A 25,825-nucleotide genomic window follows, 5' to 3' on the forward strand; every position below is an offset into this window, starting at 1 on the left:
AAATAATCTAAAATTAGGAATTAAAACATATTTTTAACCTTTTTTAAATAATAAATATTACGTCATTAGGTGGTCAGGTTAATTTGTATTTTACTTCTCAATTTTCCACTCCTTATCCTCTCAACCATTTAAAGTTATGATATAATTAAGCTCTAAACTAAAATATTAAAATCTAGTTTCATAACTATTTTGTTTTAAATTTTATTAATTAAATACCATTTTAGTATTTTATTTTTATATATTTTTTGAAATTTAAATTATGTTTTGAAAACTATAAAAAAAAAATGGCTCCAATTTTTTTTTATTTCAATAAGAATTATTATTATTATTTGTAAAAAAAAAATGAGAAGGATGATACCAAGATAATCATAGTTTTGAAAAACAAAAGATTTCATAACTATTTTATTTTTTAAAATTGAAATCTATTTAGGATTTAAATATTTTTATTTAAAAAAATAAAATTTAAAATCAATTAATTATTAAACTTTATCTGAATAGTTATAATTAATGATTAGAGAAAGAAAATAAAAAGAAAAAGGAGGGTGGAAATATTAAATTTTTATTTATGGAAAATAAAATTTAATAATCCCACTAAGAATTGAGTATATAAAAAGGAGGAGGGAATAAACAAATAATTAATTAAGTAATTAATTAATGGTATCGGATGGAAGTGGTCAAAGAAAGTTTCCCAGTGGTTAGCAAAAAAGCAGAGAATCATCAAAACCAGTTGCGGAAATCATTACAAAAACAAAACCCCCCCTTGTTTCTTTCTCCATCTACATTTCTTCCATTTTGCGCACAGATTCTTCTTCCTTATTCATCCATCCATCCCGCCATGCGTATCAGCTGTAATGGATGCCGAGTTCTTCGCAAAGGCTGCAGTGAAAGCTGCTCCATCAGGCCTTGTCTTCAATGGATCAAAACCCCCCAATCCCAAGCCAACGCCACCTTCTTCCTCGCCAAATTCTACGGCCGAGCTGGCCTCGTTAATCTCATCAATACCGGCCCCGATCACCTTCGCCCTGGTATTTCATCAGATTCTACTCTGTTTCAATTACTCTGTTTTCATTGCTCTGTTTCAGTTACCTAAGGCTGTTTTTTGTTTTTTGGGTGTTTCAGCGATTTTTAAATCTTTGCTATTCGAGGCGTGTGGGCGGATTGTGAATCCGATTTATGGCTCGGCCGGACTGTTGTGGTCCGGGAGCTGGCAGCTGTGTCAGGACGCCGTCGAAGCCGTTCTCAAAGGTGCACCGATTCTGTCTGTTTCTTCTGAGACTGCGGCGTCGCACATGGGCCCACCGTTGAAGGACTGCGACATCCGCCACGTTTCGAAACAGCAAGGCGCCGCCCCCGATTCCGCGCTCCGGAAGATCAAAACACGACGGCGGTTCAAGCGATCAGCGCCCAACAAGCCGATGCCAAAGGGGGAGCCGGTGGTGGTAACCGAGTTCGTATTCGACGACCCGACCCGAGTTGTATCGGAGCCCCGGTGTTTGAAGTTCGAGATGGATAGTTGGGTGGGCCATAAATCGCAGGAGAAGGACTGCAGCAGCGACGAGGCCGAGTGTTTGTCGGTGGAGGGTTCTGCAGTTGGGCAGGGTGGTGACGTGGAGTTAGAACTTAGCTTGGGGTTATAGTGCTGAGTCGGATGCTGACGTGGCTGTAAGAAGGCAACGTGTAAAGAAGGATGGATGATTTGGATGTCAGGAATTTGGGTTTTGATATTGTACAAAAGAGTAGGTGTTGAAGTCCATTCGTGGATTTACTAATCTATTAGCACGATTTAGGACATGGCTATGATGGTATGATCTTGTACTTTGAGCATTAGTTTTTATAGCTAAAATAAACCTAAATTAATTTATTAGATACAAAATTACAAGACGGTGGCGAAGGAGTTGTATGCAATGGATGATATTGTCCACTTTGAGTATATGACTCCCATAATTAACGAAGGTGGGACTTACTCCCAATATTCCTCATCATTACTTTTAGCAGCCTCGGATAAAGAGGAGGAGGAGGAGCCAGCAAGGAAGTGAAGATCGATGAAGTGGGGCCGGCAGTGGTGAAAAGAGACTCATACTTAATCGAATTAGTGTTTAGTTGATTTTGTTTAGAGTTAGGATAAAATGTGACAAAAATTGGGCTACACTCGGGTCCCCACGGTCGAGATCAACCAATGAGCTTGGGTTCAGTGCTAATTTGATTATTGACCAACAACTTAAAGGTCAGAAACCTCGTATTCGTTGAACTAAACAAATCAACAAGGTCAAGGTCAATTTTAATGAAATCAACAAGGTCAAGGTCAATTTTAATGAATCTTATCATCTACCAAAAGGAAAAAAGCACGTGGACAAACAAACATGGGATGATCGTCATTTTTTGTGGTTGATATAAATTCATTACTTTCACATTTTTTTCATTATTTAAAAATAAATATAGGTGTCTCGATTTATATAAAATTTTAATTTCATCGAATTATATTTTAGAATATGAAAATAATTAAAAACGTGCAAGAATCGGAAACGTAATTGACTATCTTTTGTATTTCCTTTTCTTACATTTATCAAAGCACATGCATCATTTTATGTATAATGCTCGACTTTTTTTTGCTATTTACTTGATGTTTTAAAGCGACTTTATAATAAATAAACGAAGACCATATTATATATATATATATATATATATATATATAAATATTGGTTGTTGAAACCAAAGTGAAATTAAAGGAATTTAAATGAAATGTGGAGATGAAAAAGCAGGTGGAATTGAGTGGATAATAATTGGTTAGTTGGGAACGACCAGCACATCCCAATCATAAACCCTATTTCGTAAATCCCTAAATCCAGATTATCAATTATTAATTAACTAATTAGAGCATATATTAAAAATTAATAATCAGAATAGTGGTTTAGAATGGAAACGGCCCCACACGATTAGAAAAGATTGAAACGACACATACTGGGCCCCCACCCATGTGATCTTAGGATTTTATTTCTGGTGTTTCGTACGCTAATGTTTCTGTGGGCCACCATTTTGCTTAGTCTTTTTTTTTGCTATAATAAAGAGGTTATCTTATGATATATATGTACCAACCTAATTTCTAATTTTAATATCCTAATATAATATTTAAATATTTCAACCATAGTCTCAAAAATTATTATTTTTATTAAGACTTAATCTATGCTTAGTAAGTGATTCAAACTTTGAATCAAAGATATCTATTTAAAATGTGAGGTTGGGACTCGGTATAACAGCCTAGATCCACCGCTACCAGATATTGTCCTTGCTTATAAAATGATGTTTTGTTCTTCTCCCCAACCAATATGGGACATCACAATCCACCCCTTTCGGGGCCCAACGTCCTCACTCACACTCATTTATTTCTCCAATTGATGTGAGACTGCCCCCAAAATTTCCTACCTTTGCCACCCTCCTTCGAGGAACAGCGAGGGAGTGAAAAATCTTTTTTTCTGTTACATAAATAGGGTCGGGTTCCTCATCTTTATCCCGATCCTCCTTATATAGAAATATATTTTCAACGTATATTAGGTATTAAATTAAAGGTTTTGAAACATTTAATCAATGAATAGTGTGATTTAAACATTTAAGACACTAAGGAGCTGATGGGGAAGCTTACCGATTTGATGATTCAACGGCATCCGATCACGTGGTACATGATTCACGTGGCATTTGCAGGCGCTTCCACGAGGATTTAAGACCGACAAAGGTAAGCGTCTTTTCATATGCCACGTGTCTATTTCTCAGTGGCTGAATAACAGCAAATATAAAAAAATGCGATGAGTATCTAGAACGTTCTTACGAACGGACGTCAAAAGCTGGATTTAAATTTACTTAATTTTCAGACATTTTTGGTTTATATTAAGCTACGGAATATCAATTTTCTCGTTTAACAATTAAAAGCAGAATTTATTTTTTAATTTGAAGTAAAATAAAATAAAATAAAAACTGTACGCGCCAAATGTGTGCAATTCCCGACTATTTAATGGCCGGATTTTGGCTCCTCCTCTACCCCGTCACAAACTCTCTTTCTCTCTGTAGTTTTTACTTGACTCTGTCATTTTCATGCGATTTCTGGTTCTCTTTTTATCAGTTCCTCTGTAATGGAACCTTGCATTGATAGTAGGAAGCGAGTACGAGATGAATCGAATGAATCTCTGTTCAATTTTGTCGGCTCCAAGATCCTCCGATTTGATTCCGCTGAATTCAATTTCATCTCGCCGGATTTTGACGATGCACCGGTTGATTCCGTTTCATCAGATGCAGAATCGATCGTTTCAAAACAGAATGGAGCTATTCACAGCAATGATTCAGGCCTGGACTCCTTTCAGCCACTTCCAATTCAGGAAGACCTACTGAAGATTCTCGACGAAGCCGACGTTTCCATAGATCGCGAATTGGCGATTCCAGATCTCGACTCTGTGATCAGTAGCTTCGAGAAGGAAATAAACGTCCCGGTGCCTGCTATTCAACCGGAACTTGGATACCTTCTAGAAGCCTCGGACGACGAATTAGGGCTTCCGCCCGCCGCCTTGAAAGGGGAGATGGAGCCTGTTAATTTTGGGGGCAAATATTCAGGTATCGCCGGTATGAAAGGATTCTTAGGATTTGAGGACGAAGTTCCTAATTACTGTTGGCTCGAAAATTTGAGCAGTGAGATTGAATGGAATCGGAGTGAAGACGAGGTGGCGGCGTTGGGTGGATTGTTGGATCATAATACGGACGGAGCGGTGGAGATGCCGCCGTATCGATCGGAGACCATGTTCTGTTTATAGTATGATGTATGGTGTGTATGGTATTGGAATGGGAAGAGATGTGGTCGGTTAAATTAATTAATTTACCAGAAATTTAAAATTTGAGTTGAGATAAAAGTAGAATTGAGATAAAAGTAGAATTTAGCAGAGTTGAGATGGTGACATAAAGGCGATGGCATCATCTTATCATCCGCATGCCATGTTAGTGCTGCATGCCTCCCATTTTGTTGGACATCAACTTCAATGCACCAGTTATTTAATTATCTTTAAATAAATTAATTTTACATTTTTATTATTTATATTTAACTTACCATGCAAATCTAAATATTGCATAAATAAAATCTAGTAAACCAAAATCACCCACAAATTAAATATATATATATATATATATATATATTAGTAAGTTTTTTACCAAATTATTTAACTTATAGTATCTAAAACAATAAGATTAGAATTTAAGTTAATTGAGACATAATCTACTTAGAGATTGACATTTTACAAGCATAGTCAAGGTTCGAGAACTCCTCTTAACCAAGCTTAAGAGGGGAGGATAACATTTTTTTTTTCTGTTAGATAAAGGGGATGGGGTGACATCAGTATGTCATACCTCGCGTAAAGGTGCAGATGCAACCAACGAAAGAAGACTAGCCATGTATTGAGCTTTGGTGGGGTTCGAGGAGGTTGGATCTTGTGATATGACGATGGGTAGAAAGAGAAGGCTTAGGTGTGGGATAACATGTTAAGAAACAGGAGATATGGAAGGAATCGATATGATTCTCTTATACATGATGTGACATAATTTATTATGACTTTGTTGAAGCTTATAATATAAAATTTAATGCGAGTCTTTCATTATGGGAAGCAAAATCTTTGAAAGCTTACTATTCCCATTATATTATAAGTTTTAAAGGCGTGCCATAGCCATCGTTGTCACAATCATAATCAAAATATAAGATAGTTAACCTATAATTAAGTATTTAAATAATAATTTAGCTTAAATGTATAAAAAAAATTAGGAATATTTTGATGGGAAATAAAGGCGTTGTTTATCTTATCCACATTCAATTATAACTTTTGGCATCATTGCTTCCATCTTTGCCCTTCATCATGTAAACAGGTACATGTATAGAAGAAGCTTCTTTTCATTTCCATTCTCATGTGAAAGGGTAAGAATGTAAATTGAAACTGAATTTTAAATATCTATTAATAATTAATTTAGCAGATCCCTTTGGAAAGTGGAATGAAGGGAAAGCGACAGGGCTGGTCCTCAAAATCAAGTGGGTCTCATTAGCACTTGATATTACCAAAACACCCCTCGCTCGCGCGCATTTCAAGTTTCCACTTCCCTCTGTCGTCTGTAGCTTTTCCTGAGAATCACATGTCGCTCCTCTCAATCTTCTCTGTACGCCATTTAAATTCTGTTTACCTTCTTTTTCCATGGAATTCTCATCTCTTTAGTCTCCACCTTTTCTTTCCGCTCAATCATGGTCGCCAAATACGGTTCGTTCAAGCATAGTTTTGCCGAGCGGAGGGAGAGGCTGCTTTCCGCTAAGGAATTCCCCGACCTAGCTTTTGCCGCCTTTCAAACCATTCAGGAAAACCCTTCTTCTTGTTCTCCCTTTCTCGGAATCTCCCGTCTCTGGAAATCAGCCAAGGATGTTGTTTACGAAGCTTGGCAGATGGGTGTATCCGACCCTAGGAAGATCGTTTTCTCTGCCAAGATGGGTCTCGCTTTGATGCTTATTTCTTTGTTGATCTTCTTCAAGCAGCCCGTTGAGGAGTTGAGCCGCTACTCTGTTTGGGCGATCCTCACTGTCGTCGTCGTCTTTGAGTTCAGCATAGGTACTGTGCGATTCTCACTGTTGCCTCGATTTAGTGATTGCCATGGGCTTCTTGTTATATCTCCTGCTCTGATGTTGTTTTGATTCTTTTATAAACACGGCTATATTAGAACAGGATGATTATTTTGTTTGCAGGAGCAACTCTGAGCAAAGGATTCAACCGTGGATTGGGCACTCTGTCCGCTGGTGGTCTTGCATTGGGAATGGCAGAATTATCAGTTCTTGCCGGAGATTGGGAGGAGGTTGTGGTGGTAATCAGTATTTTTATAACAGGATTCTTTGCCACTTATGCTAAGCTGTATCCCACAATGAAGCCTTATGAATATGGATTTCGGGTGTTCTTGTTAACGTATTGCTTCATAATGGTGTCGGGGTATAGAACTAGGGAGTTTATCCATACAGCTGTGACTCGATTCTTGCTCATTGCTCTTGGTGCTGGTGTTTGTTTGGTGGTTAACATATGCATTTACCCCATTTGGGCTGGTGAGGATCTGCACAATCTAGTAGTGAAAAACTTTGCAGGCGTTGCAGCATCCTTGGAAGGTTGGTTATCAGCTTGTTGCTTGCATCGGTGAAGTTTAATTATCAAACCAAATCTCATTTCTTACTCAATTTTGTTGATAACTTCATTTAGGATGTGTTGATAACTACCTTAATTGTGTTGAGTACGAGAGAATACCTTCCAAAATCCTTACATACCAAGCGTCTGATGATCCATTGTACAAAGGCTACCGGTCAGCTGTTGAATCTATGAGTCAAGAGGAATCTCTGGTGAGTTTTGTTGACACTATGCTGGGTTTCTTCATGAAAATAAGACATATAAATTGTTTATTCTTTGTTTTATCTCTTCTCTGAAGATGGGATTTGCAATCTGGGAACCGCCACATGGTCGTTACAAGATGCTTAAATATCCATGGAAGAACTATGTTCAAGTAGCTGGTGCGCTGAGACATTGTGCCTTTGCTGTCATGGCATTACATGGGTGTATACTTTCAGAAATACAGGTACTTTGGCTTTGATGCTCGAACTTCCCATTGAGTCATGGACTGTGCTAATAGCTAACATAAATATTCTTCTGGGTTACCTGGTTTTTCTGACACATCGTGTGAGATCCTACGTCGGTTGGAGAAGGAACGAAATATTCTTTATAAGGGTGTGAAAACCTCTTCCTAGTAGACACGTTTTAAAACTGTGAGGCTGATGATGATACGTAACGGGCTAAAGCGGACAATATCTGCTAGCGGTGGCTTGAGTTGTTACAAATGGTGTCAAAACTAGTCATCGGACGATGTGATAGTGAGGATGCGGGGCCCACAAAGGGGTGGATTGTGAGATCCCACATCATTTGGAGAGGGGATTGAAACGTTCCTTGTAAGGGTGTGAAAATCTCTCCCTAGCAAATATGTTTTAAAACCGTGAGGCTGACACTGCTACGTAATGGGCTAAAGCGGACAATATCTATTAGCAGTGGTTTGAACTACTACAAATGGTATTAGAGTCCGTCATCGGCGGTGTGCCAGCGAGGATGTTGGGCACACAAGGGGTGGATTGTGAGATCCCATATCAGTTGGATGGAGAGGGGAACGAAACATTCCTTACACGGGTGTGAAAACCTTTCCCTAACCGACGCATTTTAAAATCGTGAGTCTGATGACAATACGTAATAGGCTAAAGTGGACAATATCTGCTTATCTGCTAGCTAGTGGGCGGGCAGTGTGAAGGATGGTTGGGATTCATGTCATTCTCTTTTTCAGCAGTTTTATTTGTTCATATATACAATTGTGGTGTGCTATTAATTTCATGTTCCCTCCATTGGTTTGGTCTTACCTTTCAATGGATATGCAGGCCCCAGCTGAAAGACGACAGGTATTTGGCAATGAGCTCCGGAGGGTAGGCTACGAAGGAGCTAAGGTCTTGCGTGAGCTTGGAAACAAGTTAAAGAGGATGGAAACATTAGATTCAGCAACCATACTTTCTGAGGTACATGATGCTGCAGAAGAGTTGCAAAAGAAGATCGATGCAAAATCCTATCTTCTTGTAAACTCAGAGAGCTGGGAAATCGGGAATCGTTCGGAGGACGTCGGACAGCCTCAAGAATTACTCAACTTGGACGATGAGGAAACCAGGTTTCGTGAGTACAGGTCCCTCAGTGAAGCTGTGCTGGATCTCAGGGCCTTCCCAGTCCCGAAAAGCAGCGATTACACCGTGTCATCGGACATGAACTCTATACATTCTGCTGCAGTACCGCCCACCAAAATGTTCAAGAAACTGGGATCATGGCCTGCACAGATTTCAGTCAAACCAAATGGAGTAATCCAAGAGGAGTCGAAAACATACGAAAATGCAAGTGCATTGTCACTAGCTACGTTCACATCTCTCTTGATTGAATTTGTAGCGAGGCTTCAAAACCTCGTCGACTCTTTCGACGAGTTAAGTGCGAAAGCTACGTTTAACGACCCCGTGGAATGGGAAAATTTGAAATCTCCCGGGTTTTGGAGGCGGTTCTGCAATTGTTTTAAGGTATAGATATGTTAGATAACAGCGGTTGGGCAAAGATGTTGAGAGGATGAATCCTAATGAGTTAGCTACATAGAAAATTTGATATGCAAAATAGATGTATTCGTAAAACATCAATACAAATAGAAGTCTTCTCATTTCTCTTAAGCTTTCCTTTCATTTGGGATCACACGTTATCTTCTCTAGTGTCTCGCGCTCGAGAGTAGATCATCTAGTTAATACATATATTTTCAATCGATAATAATCCGTTTTAAATGACATTCTTAGAATCGTGCAAAATTTAGTATATTTCACATTAGAAAAAAATATATATTTTAAATTATATAGTAGTAATAATAATGACATTGAGGTGTTGATAATCGTAAAGAAATTGATAAAATATTAAATAAAATTGAGATATTGATAATAACGGCTATGTCAAAGTGATTAAAAATGTATATTTTAAGGTCTATATTAAAAATCCTGGAAACGACAATAAAAAAGTCGTTGTAGTATAGTGGTAAGTATTCCCGCCTGTCACGCGGGTGACCCGGGTTCGATCCCCGGCAACGGCGTAATTTTAGCTTTCCGTTTCATTATTTTTAGAATTTTCAAATGTTATAAGAATAATAAATGACGCTATCACAGGAAGACTTGGAAAATACAAAAGTCGTTCTTTTTCAAAGGAATAAATAAATATTTTTCTTCAACAATGTTGTCGTAATCCAACTTTTACAAAACTGTCAGTAACGAAAAATATTTGAAAAAAAATGAAATAAAAATTATTTTAAAAAAAAATTTGACAGAGCAAGTGGATAGTATAGTTAAAAATAAAAATAAAAAAATGAAATGAATTTAATACCAAACGGTGGAGAAGAAAAAACTTGGTTACTGTACCTATGATCACGCAAAGGCATTGACACAAACCTAATCCGGTCTTCCACTCGAGATTTTGACTTCAGTCGTAATACTTACACTTTATATCATTGTCATATAGTTAAATCTTCAATATATATATATATATCATCAATTAGAAATTCGAATTTTCTCCTTCTAAAAAGTCAAATTAAAAAAAATAAAAAATTAATAATAAGAGAAAAATAAAATTGATAGAACTAGTAAGATATCATAACAGGTACCATACAAAATATCTTTGTTGCTCATATTAATAAATAACATCCGTTTAAATCTCGAGATTTTATACAAATAGAATAGGAACTCGACGTGAATATTATTAAAAACTGGAAGAAAAAATGTAAAATAAAAACTTAATTAAATTGAAACTAAACTGAAAAAGAATAAATAACTAATACAGCTGTTGTATTAAAATAATTTAGAAGACAGCTGGAAAAGTTTATGGATTGAGACTTTTATTTATTATTTTATTTTTTGGTCCACGTGCATGTCTTAATGGATAGAGAAGTTTTGTAGCGTTGTTAGTTAGAATTGACTCCACATAATTACGTCACATAATATCACCGTATCATTAATTAATTTCATAACCTTAAAATTACTCCTCACACTAATTTAATTATTTTTAAAACTATAATTCAAATATCCATAACTAACTCCCTCCACCGCCTCTAATTTCTTACACATTATATAATAAATACCCCATTTTTAATCCCATCTGGGGGCTGCTGGATGGTGGCTGGTGGCTGAGCTTTAGCGTCTTTAGCATTTATTAGACGAGAATCCGACCAGGGAGTTGACCAGGTCATAGCTGACACGCATTCCCTGCTGTTGGAAGCTCCCTATTATGGAAAGCGACGACGTCGTTTTGAGAAACGCCAAGCAATAAGATCCCGCCGTGTCCATTCGTATTAAGTAGTTTCTCGCCGGCAGCTGCAGCAACTTCCCTTTCGACAATTCAAACGCCACCGTCGGCACCTGCACGTTCGACTGACCTGCCAGATTGTAACACGTGTCGAATGGTGATATCGCACCCGCCGCTGTCAGGCTCTGCGCCCCTTGCACAAACGCTTCTCTCAATGATTCGTACACGTCAGTCGGCAACCGAGTTATAAACGTCCCCGAGTCAACGATTATTCCCCCCATTCCCGACCCGTCGATTTCAAATCTCGTCGAGGAAATCGACAGAGCTTTCCCCCCTACGCTCATTCCGGTCACCTGCACATACCGGTACGAGTCGATTCGGTTGTTTTTCAGAAGTGGGGTAGTGATCGAGTCACTGGGTCGCGCCGAGTCGAACTCCAGAGTGGAGGACGAGTCCGAGTCGCGGTCGACGAGGCAGTAGGAAAACGACGACGCTTTAAGTTGGGAGGAGAGGGAAAGAGCCCCACCGCCAAGGCCGATCAAACCGGCGGCTCCGACGAAGAGGCCTTCATTGTCGTGGCCACAGCCGATTGGTAGATTGGGGATGGATTTCGAATTTCCGAAGGTCAGCGTCTCGGTGGCGAAATCACCGGTGGTGAACGAACCGTCGCCGTACCTGACTTGGTACGCACACGTGCCGGATTGACATCCGGGTCTGTTGAGGGATTGACATTGCTGCGAATCGCAAGACAGGGGTCTGTAAGAGGACGAGGATGTCGGGTTGAATATCGGGTCGGTTTGTTGGTAACAGGTATTTCCATAACTACAGGGCAAGCACTGTAGCCAAGTGATGTCACTGCCGGTGTCGGGCACCAAATAGAAGGATTGAGCCGGCTGCCCAACGGCAATCCGTGCAAAATACTCCCCACTCCCCTGACTCTGCCCAGAAACAACAGGGGCGGTTAAGGAGTTGGGTCGGACCGCATCACGAGCCAAAGCTAGATTAAGATTCCGATTAAGGGATTGAACACGGGCTGCATCACGGGCGAGTCGAGCTCGGACCAAGCTGTGGTAGTCCTTGTAATTATGCTTATGAATGGCGAGTCGGGAGTGCAGGGGCAGAGACAGAGAGGAATTTGAAAGGCGATGGGAGTGAAATTGAGGAGGGGTTATGGAGAGGGCGTTTTGAGCTCGGTTGGAGGAAGCGGAGACATCGAAGACGGTGGTGGTTTGGGTGAAAACGCGGGCGAGAGAAGAGGAGAAAAGAAGGGAATTGAGGATTGCGATGAGGAGGAAAGTGGAGAAAATGGGTTTGTTGTTGTTGTTCATGTTGAGACTAATAGCCATTGAGGAGTTTATAGAAGAAATGGGATTGGAGGGGTTTTATAGAGAATGGAGAAGGTGGGTGTGATTTACTTCTCACGTTCATGGCGGATGCCCTTGTTCTTAGCCCTTAATTATTCTCTTAATTCATTCCCCACTTACACTTCAAACTACTCTCTTTAACTACCTTATCAATTCTTTTATTTTCAAATTATTTTTATAAACAATAAGATACCCAGTATGTTTAATACTATAATTCCAATTAACTCTACAAATGTATATATTATATATATATACACACACATACATGTATACATATCTATATATGTACGTGTGTGAGAAAGGCCTCATATTGGTTGGAGATGAGAGCCAATCATTTCTCATAAGGGTGTGAAAACCTCTCTATACAAGTCGTGTTTTAAAACCTTGAGGGAAACTCGAAAGGGACACTAATGTATATATATATATATATATATATTTTGTAGATAAATTATTGGAAAAGACTATAATTTTGCATGAAAGAGGGATAAATTGTAAAAAAAAAAAAAAAAAAAAAAGAGAAGACAAAGCTTTAAATAGGTGAATAGTAGGAATTAAAGGCTTAATAAAATGTGTTAAATGAACTTAGCTATTTTCTCAAACTATAAAGAATTGTTAGTACCTAAAAAAAGGGGTTTTTTTTTTTTTTTTCTTTTTAACTTTTATTAATAATTTTGCCAACTGCATAACAAAGTTTATAGTGTTAATTCTATTGGCTCCGGATTTAAGCCTTGATTTAAGCAGAGATAATACGACACGTGGCCGCTGGTGATTCGTTTAACAATCTTATTAGTTTTACGCGTTTTAATTTTTTTTTTCTCTAATTCATTTTTATACAATTAATATATTTGCAATATTGAGTTCATATAAAAGTTGAAAAAGGAAATTCCAACAATATAATATTTATTTTTAAAATTGGACTAAAATAAATAATTTTCATATGTGGACATATAAATAATTTGTTTTTATATGAGGAATCAAATTTATGAATGAATCAATTATTAATAGAATAAAAACATTAATCCACAAAGCTTATTAATGGGTAATTCTATCCATCCATATTTGTTTACGGTTTAAATATTTCCAATCTTTGTCCCTTTTCATTTTTTTAAAAATATATCCATAATTTTAAAATAATAAGTTGAATAATAAAGGAAAAGACCTTTAAACGGAACTCGGAAGGAAAAAAAAGCTTTTATTTTTGTGGCATTAATAATTATGGAAGGATTTATCAAATTTAGGATTAACAAAAACTACGTGTAGTCTTGTTTGTTACGAAATGTCGACAACCTCGTACGAAAAATATTCCATATTCGTCGCTAAATTCTAACCTAGTTTATGTCTATCTAACATCTCATAAATTATCTTCAAATATTTTAATATTATTTTTTTTTAAATTTTTTAAAATATTTTAAAATTAAAGGATATTATATATATATATATATATTAAATTCAAGGATATTTTGATTTTTTTTTTTTAAATTAAAAAAATGCAGATATATTTTTAAGACAAAATAATACTAAAAAAATATTGATTAAATTTAATATGTGATGTCTATCTCTTATTCCAACCAATTCATCTTAAATGGCGTAGGCTTAAACGAGTTAGTCTAACTAAATATATTAATTAATGATCTAAACACGCTTTAAATCAATATTTTTTTTTATAAAATATAATTTTTTTTAAGAACTATCATTAAATGTATGGTGTGAATGTGTGAGTGAAGGAGTAGTGAAGGTTCAAAGGATACACGAATTTGTTTTGGTGTGGCAAATGAAACAAAAAGCATGTGTGAAAGAGCAGAAATTGAAGGATTGGTTGGCGCCAAAAGAGGAGATAAGGTGCGTACCCTGCCTAACAACAACAACTGCAAACATACTTATCAATCAACCATCAACGTTATTATTATTATTACAACATGTGATTCCCGAATAATCTCATACCACAACTAAATGACAGCAATTGTGAAAATAAGATGACTAAAAAATGCTTAAAATAATTGAAAGTCACTGCATGTTCTTTTACGGTCACTCAATTACAAGAACTTCATAGTTAAAATTTTATTAAGATGCATGTGAGTGAGAATAAAATGACTTATGTTGTTTTTGTGAGGACATATGCATGCATGTATTGAACGTATGGGTCGAGCTGGGTTAATTTTTTTTTTTTTAATTGTTTCAATAATTATTAAGTTTTTATAATATCAAACACAAAAAAGAATTATATATAAAATTATTATTGGATCCTGAATTATTGGGCAAAGGAAACGTACATCTTCACATTAAGTCAAAAAGATGGATAATCTCATGAGTAACTATAAAAGAAAAAGGCAACTTTATTTTAACATTAAAATAATAATAATAATAATTAAAATATTACCATTTAATTTTTATCTTGTTTTTAGCATTTATAAATTTTTATCTCTATTAGTTTCCAATTTATAAATTTTGTAAATATAATCATATTGTGTATTTTTTTTTTAGAATTAAAGTTATTATTATTATATTATCAGCTTGGGATGACTTGGAGGAGCTTCCATCTAAAAAGCAGTGTTGAGAGCAACATGTTACATGATCATTTACCTAATTTATCACTTTTTTTAATTTTTTTTATTTATTTATTTATTTTTTTTTTTTTTGTGTGACGATCATAAAGATAAAGATAAAGATTAAAAAAAAAAATGAATAAAATAAATAAAAATTAGGAGTTGATGATAAAGAGAAGTCATTTGGATTTGTGGGTGAAATTGAATGGAATGGATACCCTTTCAACGAAGTTGCTCTAAAGTTCATATGATGATTCCGACGCTCATGGACGACGACAACCACCACATGGGTCACTCCCCACGTACCCAAATCGCTAATCTTTATAATTAATGTGAACATTTGGAACGCCTAAATCTCAGAACGAACGCTTCCTGATCTGAAGCAAGCGTTCACATGTAACCATATGTAGGGAACTGAAAGGAAGAAGACGAAGGAATTAAATTTCAATTTGTAAAACATTTTCGGTCCACGATATGTAATCCATACTTCTTTCTGGGCTAAAAATAGTATTGGGCCACCGTCCAATTTTGTCGGCTGAAAAATTGGGCCTCTATTAACCTATACCCACAACGGAGGTTCCGCGCTTCTCCGCGAATCATTTCTGCGTTAATTCTCCCTTAGGTTGCTTGTTCTTCCACAGACGAGGTATCGGCTATTTTCTTCGATTTGGGCTCCCACATTTGCAAGATGGTTATGCCGGAGAAGATGCCCCCAAGGCTGTTCTTAACTCTGTAAGCATTCCTGCATTTCACATGTTCTGTATCTATACACTACTGACTCGAGCTTATTGGCTACATGCTTGCGGTTTTGATTTTATGAACTGTTCGAGTGTACGATGTTGTGTGATTGTGAGATATATATGTTGAATTTCTTAGGACGTTGAAGTTCTTTTGATTTTGGATGTTTCGTTTAGAATTGCTTGCAAATTATAGAATGCAGCACTAGAAAACTACTTACAAAACGCCTTCAAATAGAAAAGAATGAGAAAGAGGATAGTTAAAGAAGAATTTGCTAAAGCTAATGTAGCATTTAAGCTGTACAAAAGACCGGAAGTTAGACAAAGTAGACTTATCCTACAGAATTCTCTTATTTCTTTCTAGCCATAAGCTCCCCCGAAGGACGCAAGAAGACAATTCTTTGGCCTTTCCTTGCAATTTCCACCCACTTGAGAGCTTCAAACAGCCATCCATCCACTTGCCTACGGAGACAAATTAACTCCGAGGTTATGGCCCGGGATCCTACCCGGCCCTTTTCAAGCTTGTCTTCGACACTTGTATCGCCTTGTTCTTTCGAACTTTGTGTATGTCTTGATTTAGTTTCAATGCACACTCTTGGTGTGTTGGATGATGCACCATTCTTCATGATACTTCTCAATCTTGACCCAAATATGATAGGATGGGAGCCACTTGAGGGTCACCCCTTTCTCTCTTGCATGTGGGGTCACAACCTACTTTTTTTTTTAGTGAGGTTGTGACACACTCTCCCCACTTAACTAGTCATCGTCCTCGATGATTTTCTCTGAGGCACAATCGTTATTGTCGATTGTGACACCGAGCACTAGATAGTCCTTATGATGGTTTGCCCTTTCCTTAGTTGTTAGAATTTCTTCATATATTGTTAAGTGAGGTTGTGACACTCTCCCCACTTAGCTAGTCATCGTCCTCGATGACTTTCTCTGAGTCACAATTGTTATCGTCGATTGTGACACCAAGCACTAGATAGTCCTTAGGATGGTTTGCCATTTCCTTAGTTGCTAGAATTTCCCTGTTTTGCTCTAAAGAAGCGTTCTAGTTTACTCTTGTGAGCATAAGGGGGTGAGATCTTTTGTGTATGATGCCTCGATGATTCTGTGTGCCATATCTATAATGATTAAACATAATAAATAGTACAGATACCAATGAGAATAGCAGTTGGAGTTTTCCAGTTTATCCGTGCAAGTCAGTCAGATGCTACCTTCCTCTTCTAGGCATTTATATACAATGGTATGATATTGTCTATTTTGAGCATAAGCTCTTATGGCTTTGCTTTGGGCTTTCTCAAAAGGCCTCGTACCAATGGAAATAGTATTCCTCACTTATAAATTTAATGATCTTCCACTAAATTAACCAATGTGGGACTCACTCCCAATAATCCTCAACACAATTCACATATAACAGCCCAAGTTCATCGCTAGAAGATATTGTCCTATTTAGACTTTTCCTTTCGAGCTTTCCCTCAAAGTTTTAGAGGTTTCTGTACCCTTATAAAGAATGATTCTTCATGATTCTTCTCCTCCCCAACCGATGTGGGATCTCACAATCTACTCTTCTTCGGGGCCCAGCATCCTCACTGGCATTCGCTCCCTTCTCCAATTGATGTGGGACCACCCAATCCACTCCTCAAAAGGCACTCGTTCTCTTCTTCAATCGATGTGGGATCTCACAATCCCCCCCTTTGGGGACAGCGTTCTCGCTGGCACTCGTTCCCTTCTCCAATCGAAGTGGGACCCCCCAATCCTCCCCTCTTCGAGGCTAGCGTCCTTGCTGACACACCGCCACGTGTCCACCCCCCTTCGGCGCTCAACCTTCTCGCTGGCACATCGCCCTCAAAAGGCACTCATTCCCTTCTTCAATCGATGTGGGACTGTCCAATCCACCCCTGTTTGGGGCCCGACATCCTTGATAACACACTATCTCATGTCCACCCCCCTTCGGCGCTCAACTCCTTGCTGGCACATCACCCAGTGTCTAGCTCAGATACCATTTGTAATAGCCCAAACCCACCACTAGTCGATATTGTCTTCTTTGGACTTTTCCTTTCGGGCTTCCCCTCAAAGTTTTTAAAACGCGTGTGCTAGGGATAAGTTTACACACTCTTATAAAGAATACTTTTTTCTCCTCTCCAACCAATGTGGGATCTCACAATATACCTGCACACTTTCTATACAACGTTTGTTCACATATTTTAATTATACGCTTACTGTTTTCCAGTCCACTGGAGCAAGCTTGAGGTGTGTAGGGTTGGCATTATGATATTTGAAATTAGTTTAAAACTGTTTTATTCTTTTCTGTGTGGTACCTGTGTTCCATAATCCTCCTCCATTTTTTTATGTAGGGGATTTGCAAGTTTAGGACATGAAAATGATTAGGGATAATTGTTTAATCATTTTCTTTAGGCCTCTTTGACTCTGTGTTAGAAACACTCTTACTCTTTATTAACACTGATCGAAAATTACAGTACATCCTATGTAATACTATACACTCTGTCACTCTCCGACTTGGGATGAAGGATAGAGAGTACTTACACCATAGACTGACAATTTATTCCTAAAATATTAAAAAAAAAAAAAAAATCTTAAAATACAAATTATTTTCTTAAAATAGGTATACGTTGAGCTCGTAAAATTATTGGACTTGACTTTATTGGGCCGGTGGTGACATTTTAATACTTCCTTCTTTCTTCTTTTAATTATTAATATTTATTATGAATATTAATAATTAACTATTTTAATTAAAAGGATTTATAATCAATTAGTTTATATCTGCATTAATTAAATGTTGTATCAAGATAATATTTTTAGGATTAATTTCCATAATAAACCTCCATTGCCAAAATATTAATTCATTAGTTATAAATTGATTTAAGGGTTCATTTTAATCCTTACAAATAATTATTCATAGCTTATTTAACATCAATTAACGAAATATATTATTTCTAACTATTTAATCAATTAAATAATTAGGATTACACGAGTTCATGTGGGCATGTCCACTGCCCGCCGAATCTGGTCCATTCCTCGGAAAGCGATCTGAGAGATCGGGAAAATGATCGGCAATTCTCGCAAATGGGCTTATATCCGCATCATCACCGGCACCATCGTCGGCGGCGTTCTCGGCTTCTATGTAATGCACCGCGTTGAACTGAGCTATAAGGTTGGGCGAATCTCTCAGATGAAAATAACTTTGGATTTCTTTTCTCCTGTTTGCGTTTTTGTTTTGATTTGTTTTTGTGTTTTGGGAGTGATGCAGGAGAAAATGAAAGAGAGGTTAAAACAATACGAAAACGAACTGAAGAAGAAGGAGCAAATTAAAGAGGTTGAAGATTCTGTATAATAGTGTGAGTGCCCTACAATTTTCACTTCTATCCCCTCCCGCGGATTGTATACTCTGATTATGCAATACAGAGCCGAAATTGAAGTTCGAGGGTTTTGTGTATCGGCTTTAGAAATTGACCTCATAAAGAACAATCTCCAGTTGTAAATTGTGGCCTAAAACATTCCATTGAAGTGTTTCCCAAGGTAGATGAATTAGGGCACCGTGAATTTAGCAATAAAGTAGTGTAGGCTGGAAAGAAAAGAAATTTGTTGCAGTTTTGTTTCTGATTTCTACATTTTTCATCGATTAACATAACAGCCTGTGCTTTTGTTCTGTGATTGATTCATGGTCGGTTTCTTTCAAATTTTGATTTTGAACATTGGCATGAACTGCAATAGTTGAGGAAGAAACTCCACGCGAGTTAGGCGTTTGTATGGTCAAATTCATCACAAACTTCAGATTATAGAACAAGCTGTGTATATGGTGGACTTACAATGTTTCATGAACTTCATTTATGAAATGTTAAGATTGGAAGCGCTGCAATGATGAAGGAATGATATCTTGCGCAAAGAAACAGGTTTCATGGAATTATTCAGCATCTGTGTGTGTGTGGTTGGGGGTTATGTGTTTGCATTTGTTTTGATGGCAAGAGCCTTCTACTAAAGTGGTTGCTTTAACCAAAGATTACCATAGTTGTTCTTTTTGTTACTGTTATTATTATTATTATTATTATTTTATCATAATGAGCCGTAGCGGATAATATATACTAGCAGTGAGCCTGAGTTGTTATAGGGGTATCAAAGCCACACACCAAACAGTGTGCTATCCAAGTCGTTGGGCTCCCAAAGAAGTGGATAGTGAGATCCCACATTGGTTGGAGAAGGAGCGAAACATTCTTTATAATGGTGTGAAAATCTCTCCTTAGTAGTGGATGGTGAGATCCCACATTGGTTGGAGAAGGAGCGAAACATTCTTTATAATGGTGTGAAAATCTCTCCTTAGTAGTGGATGGTGAGATCCCACATTGGTTGGAGAAGGAGCGAAACATTCTTTATAATGGTGTGAAAATCTCTCCTTAGTAGTGGATGGTGAGATCCCACATTGGTTGGAGAAGGAGCGAAACATTCTTTATAATGGTGTGAAAATCTCTCCTTAGTAGACGTGTTTTAAAATCGTGAGGCTGACAATGATGCATAACAGGCCAAAACTAATAATATTTGCTAGCCGTAGGTTTGAATTACTTTTCGGAGTGGGATTTAAATTTTAATCTTGATAAATCAAATATACATCTAAAATTTAAAGAAAAAAAAAAAAACTAAATTCAAATATCAACAACATTAGGAGGGATAGTTTGAAAAGTAAGGGTTTAGGAACTGAATTAATAAAATATTACAGATTTTATGAAATAAAATAGGTGAATAACATAATAATATAATATTTTTTAAAAAAAGAAAACATTATTATAAAATAAATACAAAGATATTATATTATAAAAGAGAATTATACGATTAAATGCTATTTTTCTTTCCAATCGCCGGTCGAGACCTGTGCTTTCAGGTAAAAACCGGAAACCGAACAGCAAGAAAGTCTTTTTTCCTTTACCTAAACCCTTAAGTATTTTGCTTTGCCCTACCCGCCACCGCCACCGCTACCCTCTTCCTTCTCTATCATTCGGCTTTATAAGGAAGAGCGCACCGCCATCCTCGGCTAATCTGGATCAAACGAGTTGTTTAATCGATTGCTGTAAAACTTGTTATTTTCTTCTTCCTCAATAATTATTTGTAGCAGAGATTGTTGCTGCAACTGTTCGAATCGAAGCTCTGTAACAGCCACCCTCCTTTCTCTAACAGCAAATCCTACCCTTTATATTAATCGCGCCACCCTCCGCCACACTCCTTTCTCTAAATTTTCTTGCGCGACAAATCCTACCCTTTATTTGTAGAAGAGATTGTTGCTCAGAACTCTGCAGAATAGAAGATGATATCGGCTGTTTCGTGGGTTCCTAAAGGGGTTTGTAAGCCTCTTCCAGTAGCGGCCGACCCTCCTTCCAAGGAAACTATTGACGAACTACTCAAGAGCAAGGATGTCTTGGAAGAGGATTCCAGGTGGAATCAATAACTTCTGTTTCGTCTATACTCTTTTCACTGATCACTAACTTTTAACATGTTATTAGTAGGTTCTGTTTTAATTTCGTTTTTGAACGCTTTAGTTTTCATCGTTATGCCTTTTTGGATTAGACTGAGTTGGATGAAAATGCAATAATGATAATTATAAAAATGAAAGAGACGAAGAAGAAGACGTCCTATTGGAGTTTCAGGTAGTAATTGGTCTTCTGAGAATTTCTAGAGTCCTTCAGTTCTGGCATGTATATATTCGAGTTATTGACAACGTGCGTTATTCCCGAATACTGACGTGGATGGTATAACTTACCTTAGTTGCGTTATTGAGGAATGTGTTTTGTGCTAGTTCCTATTGATTATGCATTTGTATAATGATTTTGGGCACAAGTTTTGGTTACAAATGTGGTTCTTTTCTGTGCATCTGTCAATTGTATGTCTTCATATTGTAAAAACTTTGATTTGATCTTTGCAGCAAACATAGCGAGGATGAGGTAGATGAAGAAGATATGGATGTTGAAGACGCCAATGATGAAGAGATTGCCAATGCACTAGCTGTTGCACAAGCACTTGGAAAATCTTCCGAGACCACAAAGTCAGAAACCAAATATGACGATATCGCTGAAGGTTTGAAGGAACTTGACATGGACCATTATGATGATGAAGATGATGGTATGCTCATCCCCCCTCCCTTTGGCCTAGCTTTCCCTGTTTCTATTTTATGTTATTAGTTTATGCTAATTTTATATTGTAATGACTACGAGAGGACATGTTTCTTATATGCTATCCATAATATCGCAGCTGGACTATGACACGTCTTAACTAATTTGACCTTTTTTCGCTCCATTGTAATTTATCTTTCATTGGGTGCATTACTGAGGCTATATATTGTTGTGGTTTGCTTCAGAAATTGAGTTATTTACCTCCGGGGCTGGAGACCTTTACTACAAATCTAATGATATGGACCCATATCTCAAGGACGAGGATGTAAGTTGTTTATTAAACATTGATGTTTGGCTGTTTTGGTTTCACTGTGTCATGATTTATTTATTTTTTACTGTTATAGGATGATGACTCTGAAGATCTTGAGGATGAGACTATCAAACCAACAGATGCGGTCATAGTTTGTGCATGTAATGAAGATGACGTCAGCGCTCTCCAGGCATGTAGTAGACTGGAACTAATATCTATTTCCCCCTTCTTGTCTTCAAGTCAAATCCTCTAGAGAAGGATGACGATAAGCGATAGGAAGAAAATTTTGTTTTAACGACACTTACCAATGATTAATTTATAAGCAGGTGTGTATATGTGAAGGATATGATGCAGGTGATCCTAACTTCTATATTCACCATGAGATAATTATTCCAGCATTTCCTCTTTGCACTGCTTGGCTAGACTGTCCTCTGAAGGGTGGAGAAAGAGGTATTATGTTTTCATTAATTATTTTCAGTGTTATGTTTTCGTTAATTCTGCTTGTAGTTTACTGAATGGAGAAACAAATGGAAATTCGTTCTAAATCAAATATATGGCACCTGATCTTTCAAATTTAGACAACCGGGGATTTGAAGAGTAGTTCAGATATGCTTGGTTGGGGAACTAAAATCCTGATCGATTATATATTTTTTTGTTTTGGGTTAATTTAGAACTTGAATGAAAACCTTAACTCTACACACAAAATTCATTTAGTAGGCATTTTTGGATTATTGCCCTCAACAGCAACCTTAAGTTTACACATAATTCAGCCTTTTTTGTTGACTACTCTATCCATTTGTGCCAGGGAACTTTATTGCAGTTGGTTCAATGGAACCTGCGATCGAGATATGGGACCTTGACATTGTATGTTTATGTGGATATTATTTTACTGATATTACATTTTGTAACAAATTGTTTCATTAATTTCTCATTTTATATATTTTTCTAGAGGGACGAGGTGCAACCATGTGTTGTGTTAGGTGGAATTGCTGAGAAGAAGAAGAAGAAGAATAAGAAGAAGGAAAAGAAAGTAAGCTGCTTGTTTTCTAGTTTAAGTCTCTTTTAATTCTCCCGTTTCAATCAGTTCTCCTGAAATTGTTGACCCACATCCGTTTGGTGTAGTCTTGTTTCAAGTTCGTAGTCACTCAAGCTTAAGTTTTTCAGTTGTTCTTGTAAGCCTTTACTAATTGTACCGACTCCATATCTTGTTTTGTTAGACATTAATTACATACAAAGAGAACAGCCACACGGATTCAGTACTTGGACTTGCTTGGAACAAGGAATATAGGTATGTTTCACATTATTTCATCTTTGTTAGTTATTTCAAGAAGTTGTTTTAGTGCATTATGATTCACTTAATTTTCCCTATAACAAACAGGAATATACTTGCTAGTGCAAGTGCCGATAAGCAAGTCAAGATTTGGGACGTATCTACTGAGAAATGTAATATAACTATGCAGCATCATACAGACAAGGTAGGAATCATAGTTTTATTATTCATACACTAATAATCTAAAAGTCAATTTATATAGTTGTAATAGCGGTCTATATTGATTTTTTAGATTGTTCTCTATCCCATTGAAGATAAGTGGTTTTTTTTTTTTTTTTTTTTAAAGAAAAAACGAAGATGAGTAGCCCATTAGATTGTTATCTTTTTTTTCTTGATTCTTTTTTTCCCCCCTTCTAGTCAATTATCCTTTTTGGTATTTTATTTTACTTTTTAAATTAATCCTATTAGCTGATGAGACAAGTCTCAACTTGAAGTTAATTTTATGATAGGAGTGCCCTATCCTTACACATTAAATAGAAGAAAGAAAATGAATGATGTCAGGGGAGGGGTGGGGTAGCGTTTTAACAAATCTTTAGTAAATTAGAGGTAATGCCATTAGTGTGGGAGTGAATGGAGTTGAGTGAGATAAGCAAATCTTTAGTAAATTAGAGGTAAGGCCTCTCAAAAGCCCGGAGTTTTTTTTTTTTTTTTTTTTTTTTTTTTTTTTTTTTTTTTTTGTTGTAATTCCCCCTAATAGTTGAAATTTTACAAATTTTATCCTTTTCTATTGTCTTGTGTTCTTTAATTATATCAATGTTAACTGGGTAGAGTTTCATGATGAGGTTCGTTTAGCTTGTGAATCTTGTGAAGATGCCTAGCGATATGAGTTTACTTATATAAATTAACATCTGTGGCTTTTCAAATTGGTGCCAGATATAATGTTTTGTTGTTTATATTTTACTTTCCAGGTCCAAGCTGTCGCATGGAATTATCATTCGTCACAAGTTCTCCTTAGTGGATCTTTTGATCATTCAGTAGTTTTGGTAATACGATATGTTTTCTACTTAGTTTTTTTACACACTTTATTGGGATTACAATGATGCTGTATAACCTCTCTTTTTTAGCAAAAGTTAATCTTCATGTTTAACTTCATACTCATACTCATCATAGCTTGAAATTTCTGGCTTTATGTTTGTATGTAATTCAGAAAGATGGGAGGAATCCTTCCCATTCAGGTTACAAGTGGCTAGTTACAGCAGATGTGGAGAGCTTGGCATGGGATCCACATACAGAGCACATGTTTGTGGTGTGTATTCATGCTTCTTGCACAGACCTGGTTTTGATGATCCTTTTTTCTGGCTTTACAATTCAATTATTCATTTGGATTTCTTTAGTTTGTTCCATGTACTACAATTTATTCAGTGAGTTCAGTTTTTGAAGTATTTATAACATAAGCTGCGGCATTTGTTGATTTGTATAATTTTATGCAGGTGAGTCTAGAGGATGGTACAGTGAAAGGTTTTGACATCCGGAATGCCACCACAGAGACTAGTTCTGCTGAATCAAAAGCAAGTTTTACTCTCCACGCGCATGAGAAAGCTGTGTGCTCCGTTGCTTACAATCCCGCGGCACCTAATGTACCTCCTGTTCTTTTCTTCTTTTTCTTGCTCAATTTCCTCCTCTCCTCTCCTCTCCTCTCCTCTCCTTTCCTCTCCTCTCGTTTGTATTGCCGGCTTTACTGATTACTAATTTCTGTCTGTCTGTACCCTTCTCCAGCTACTTGCAACTGGATCTACTGACAAAATGGTAATTCATAATTCCTTTATATTACTTATAAATGCTTTGGAGATAATATATAAAGAGGAACTTGTTTTGCTTTTGCAGGTTAAATTATGGGACTTGTCCAATAATGAACCTTCATGTGTGGCATCCACGAATCCTAAAGCAGTAAGTAATACGATTGCCGTGGTTAAGCTATATAACACAGCATGTTGGAGACTTCTAACAATCATTTTGTTACGTCTTAATTGTTGCAGGGAGCTGTGTTTTCGCTTTCCTTCTCAGAAGATTGCCCCTTTTTGATGGCTATTGGAGGCTCCAAAGGCAAATTGGAGGTGAGTTATGAATGTTGGGTGTATATTCATTTTCATTCAAGTGGTTTCTGAGTTATTTAGTGATTGTTAATGGTATTGATAAATTATTGTTACGTGCAGGTGTGGGATACATTGTCTGATGCTGCAGTCTCTCGGAAGTTTGGAAATTACAGGCAGCCGAAATCTTAAATTGTTAATTTATGGAGTCATCATATAAATGTAGTTGATAAATATTTGGTCGTGTAGGTAGTTTTGGGTTTTTTTTTTTATTTTTATTTTTTTTGACATGTGGGCTTTGTCCAAATTTTGAAGTTGTTTGAGTTTGTTACCGTTTCCATTCCCTGTATTTTCTTGTGGCTGGGCGTTCGTAAACTTGCTGAGTATATATACCCCCCACCTTTGAATTTGTTGGACGATGAATGTCCATCTGGGCGTCAAATTGTGAAATGTTTATTAAAAAAAGAAAAATCAATGAATTCTTAGAGCTCTTGATTAGTGCTCATATT

At 36.9% G+C, this 25,825-nt stretch overlaps 6 protein-coding genes and 1 non-coding gene across 7 annotated transcripts; 6 read left to right on the forward strand and 1 right to left on the reverse strand.

The window, feature by feature from the left end:
* The first annotated feature begins 533 nt into the window (after positions 1-533).
* LOC111793908 (LOB domain-containing protein 41) lies at positions 534-1,864 on the forward strand. The gene is made up of 2 exons (XM_023675977.2): positions 534-1,025; positions 1,120-1,864. Exons 1-2 carry the CDS (start codon positions 665-667, stop codon positions 1,635-1,637), a joined length of 879 nt encoding a protein of 292 aa, XP_023531745.2. The 5' UTR covers positions 534-664; the 3' UTR covers positions 1,638-1,864.
* A 2,211-nt stretch (positions 1,865-4,075) lies between these two features.
* LOC111793909 (uncharacterized) lies at positions 4,076-5,067 on the forward strand. The gene has a single exon (XM_087123130.1). The coding sequence runs from the start codon at positions 4,122-4,124 to the stop codon at positions 4,791-4,793; it is 672 nt and encodes a 223-aa protein (XP_086979256.1). The 5' UTR covers positions 4,076-4,121; the 3' UTR covers positions 4,794-5,067.
* A 1,057-nt stretch (positions 5,068-6,124) lies between these two features.
* On the forward strand, positions 6,125-9,277 carry LOC111793942 (aluminum-activated malate transporter 9). Its single transcript, XM_023676027.2, has 5 exons — positions 6,125-6,614; positions 6,749-7,156; positions 7,248-7,384; positions 7,471-7,617; positions 8,459-9,277. The coding sequence occupies exons 1-5, from the start codon at positions 6,257-6,259 to the stop codon at positions 9,137-9,139; spliced, it is 1,731 nt and encodes a 576-aa protein (XP_023531795.1). The 5' UTR covers positions 6,125-6,256; the 3' UTR covers positions 9,140-9,277.
* Positions 9,278-9,612: 335 nt separating this feature from the next.
* Positions 9,613-9,684, forward strand: TRNAD-GUC (transfer RNA aspartic acid (anticodon GUC)). Its single transcript has one exon. It is a non-coding gene; the product is annotated as a tRNA-Asp (tRNA).
* An 890-nt stretch (positions 9,685-10,574) lies between these two features.
* On the reverse strand, positions 10,575-12,221 carry LOC111794035 (protein ASPARTIC PROTEASE IN GUARD CELL 1). Its single transcript, XM_023676147.2, has one exon. The coding sequence runs from the start codon at positions 12,212-12,214 to the stop codon at positions 10,784-10,786; it is 1,431 nt and encodes a 476-aa protein (XP_023531915.2). The 5' UTR covers positions 12,215-12,221; the 3' UTR covers positions 10,575-10,783.
* Positions 12,222-15,361: 3,140 nt separating this feature from the next.
* On the forward strand, positions 15,362-19,200 carry LOC111792184 (uncharacterized). Its single transcript, XM_087123300.1, has 3 exons — positions 15,362-15,525; positions 18,516-18,705; positions 18,802-19,200. Exons 2-3 carry the CDS (start codon positions 18,598-18,600, stop codon positions 18,883-18,885), a joined length of 192 nt encoding a protein of 63 aa, XP_086979426.1. The 5' UTR covers positions 15,362-15,525; positions 18,516-18,597; the 3' UTR covers positions 18,886-19,200.
* Positions 19,201-20,402: 1,202 nt separating this feature from the next.
* Positions 20,403-25,823, forward strand: LOC111792377 (uncharacterized). Its single transcript, XM_023673786.2, has 16 exons — positions 20,403-20,972; positions 21,460-21,656; positions 21,892-21,971; positions 22,051-22,146; positions 22,283-22,406; positions 22,762-22,820; positions 22,906-22,986; positions 23,174-23,244; positions 23,335-23,431; positions 24,195-24,269; positions 24,434-24,532; positions 24,717-24,863; positions 25,003-25,032; positions 25,111-25,173; positions 25,263-25,340; positions 25,440-25,823. Exons 1-16 carry the CDS (start codon positions 20,845-20,847, stop codon positions 25,506-25,508), a joined length of 1,494 nt encoding a protein of 497 aa, XP_023529554.2. The 5' UTR covers positions 20,403-20,844; the 3' UTR covers positions 25,509-25,823.
* Positions 25,824-25,825: the final 2 nt, after the last annotated feature.

This window comes from Cucurbita pepo, chromosome 4 (assembly GCF_057944985.1).
Source record: "Cucurbita pepo subsp. pepo isolate OVF chromosome 4, ASM5794498v1, whole genome shotgun sequence".
Lineage (NCBI taxonomy): Eukaryota > Viridiplantae > Streptophyta > Magnoliopsida > Cucurbitales > Cucurbitaceae > Cucurbita > Cucurbita pepo.

Coding starts and splice junctions, on each gene's coding strand:
- LOC111793908 (XM_023675977.2), top strand. CDS start 665: ATGGAAGTGGTCAAAGAAAGTTTCCCAGTGGTTAGCAAAAAAGCAGAG. Junction 1,026..1,119: donor CCCCGATCACCTTCGCCCTG/GTATTTCATCAG, acceptor TGGGTGTTTCAG/CGATTTTTAAATCTTTGCTA.
- LOC111793909 (XM_087123130.1), top strand. CDS start 4,122: ATGGAACCTTGCATTGATAGTAGGAAGCGAGTACGAGATGAATCGAAT.
- LOC111793942 (XM_023676027.2), top strand. CDS start 6,257: ATGGTCGCCAAATACGGTTCGTTCAAGCATAGTTTTGCCGAGCGGAGG. Junction 7,157..7,247: donor CGTTGCAGCATCCTTGGAAG/GTTGGTTATCAG, acceptor AACTTCATTTAG/GATGTGTTGATAACTACCTT. Junction 7,385..7,470: donor TGAGTCAAGAGGAATCTCTG/GTGAGTTTTGTT, acceptor TCTTCTCTGAAG/ATGGGATTTGCAATCTGGGA.
- LOC111794035 (XM_023676147.2), bottom strand. CDS start 12,214: ATGAACAACAACAACAAACCCATTTTCTCCACTTTCCTCCTCATCGCA.
- LOC111792184 (XM_087123300.1), top strand. CDS start 18,598: ATGATCGGCAATTCTCGCAAATGGGCTTATATCCGCATCATCACCGGC. Junction 18,706..18,801: donor GCGTTGAACTGAGCTATAAG/GTTGGGCGAATC, acceptor GGAGTGATGCAG/GAGAAAATGAAAGAGAGGTT.
- LOC111792377 (XM_023673786.2), top strand. CDS start 20,845: ATGATATCGGCTGTTTCGTGGGTTCCTAAAGGGGTTTGTAAGCCTCTT. Junction 22,147..22,282: donor ATGACGTCAGCGCTCTCCAG/GCATGTAGTAGA, acceptor ATTTATAAGCAG/GTGTGTATATGTGAAGGATA. Junction 22,987..23,173: donor ATAAGAAGAAGGAAAAGAAA/GTAAGCTGCTTG, acceptor TTGTTTTGTTAG/ACATTAATTACATACAAAGA.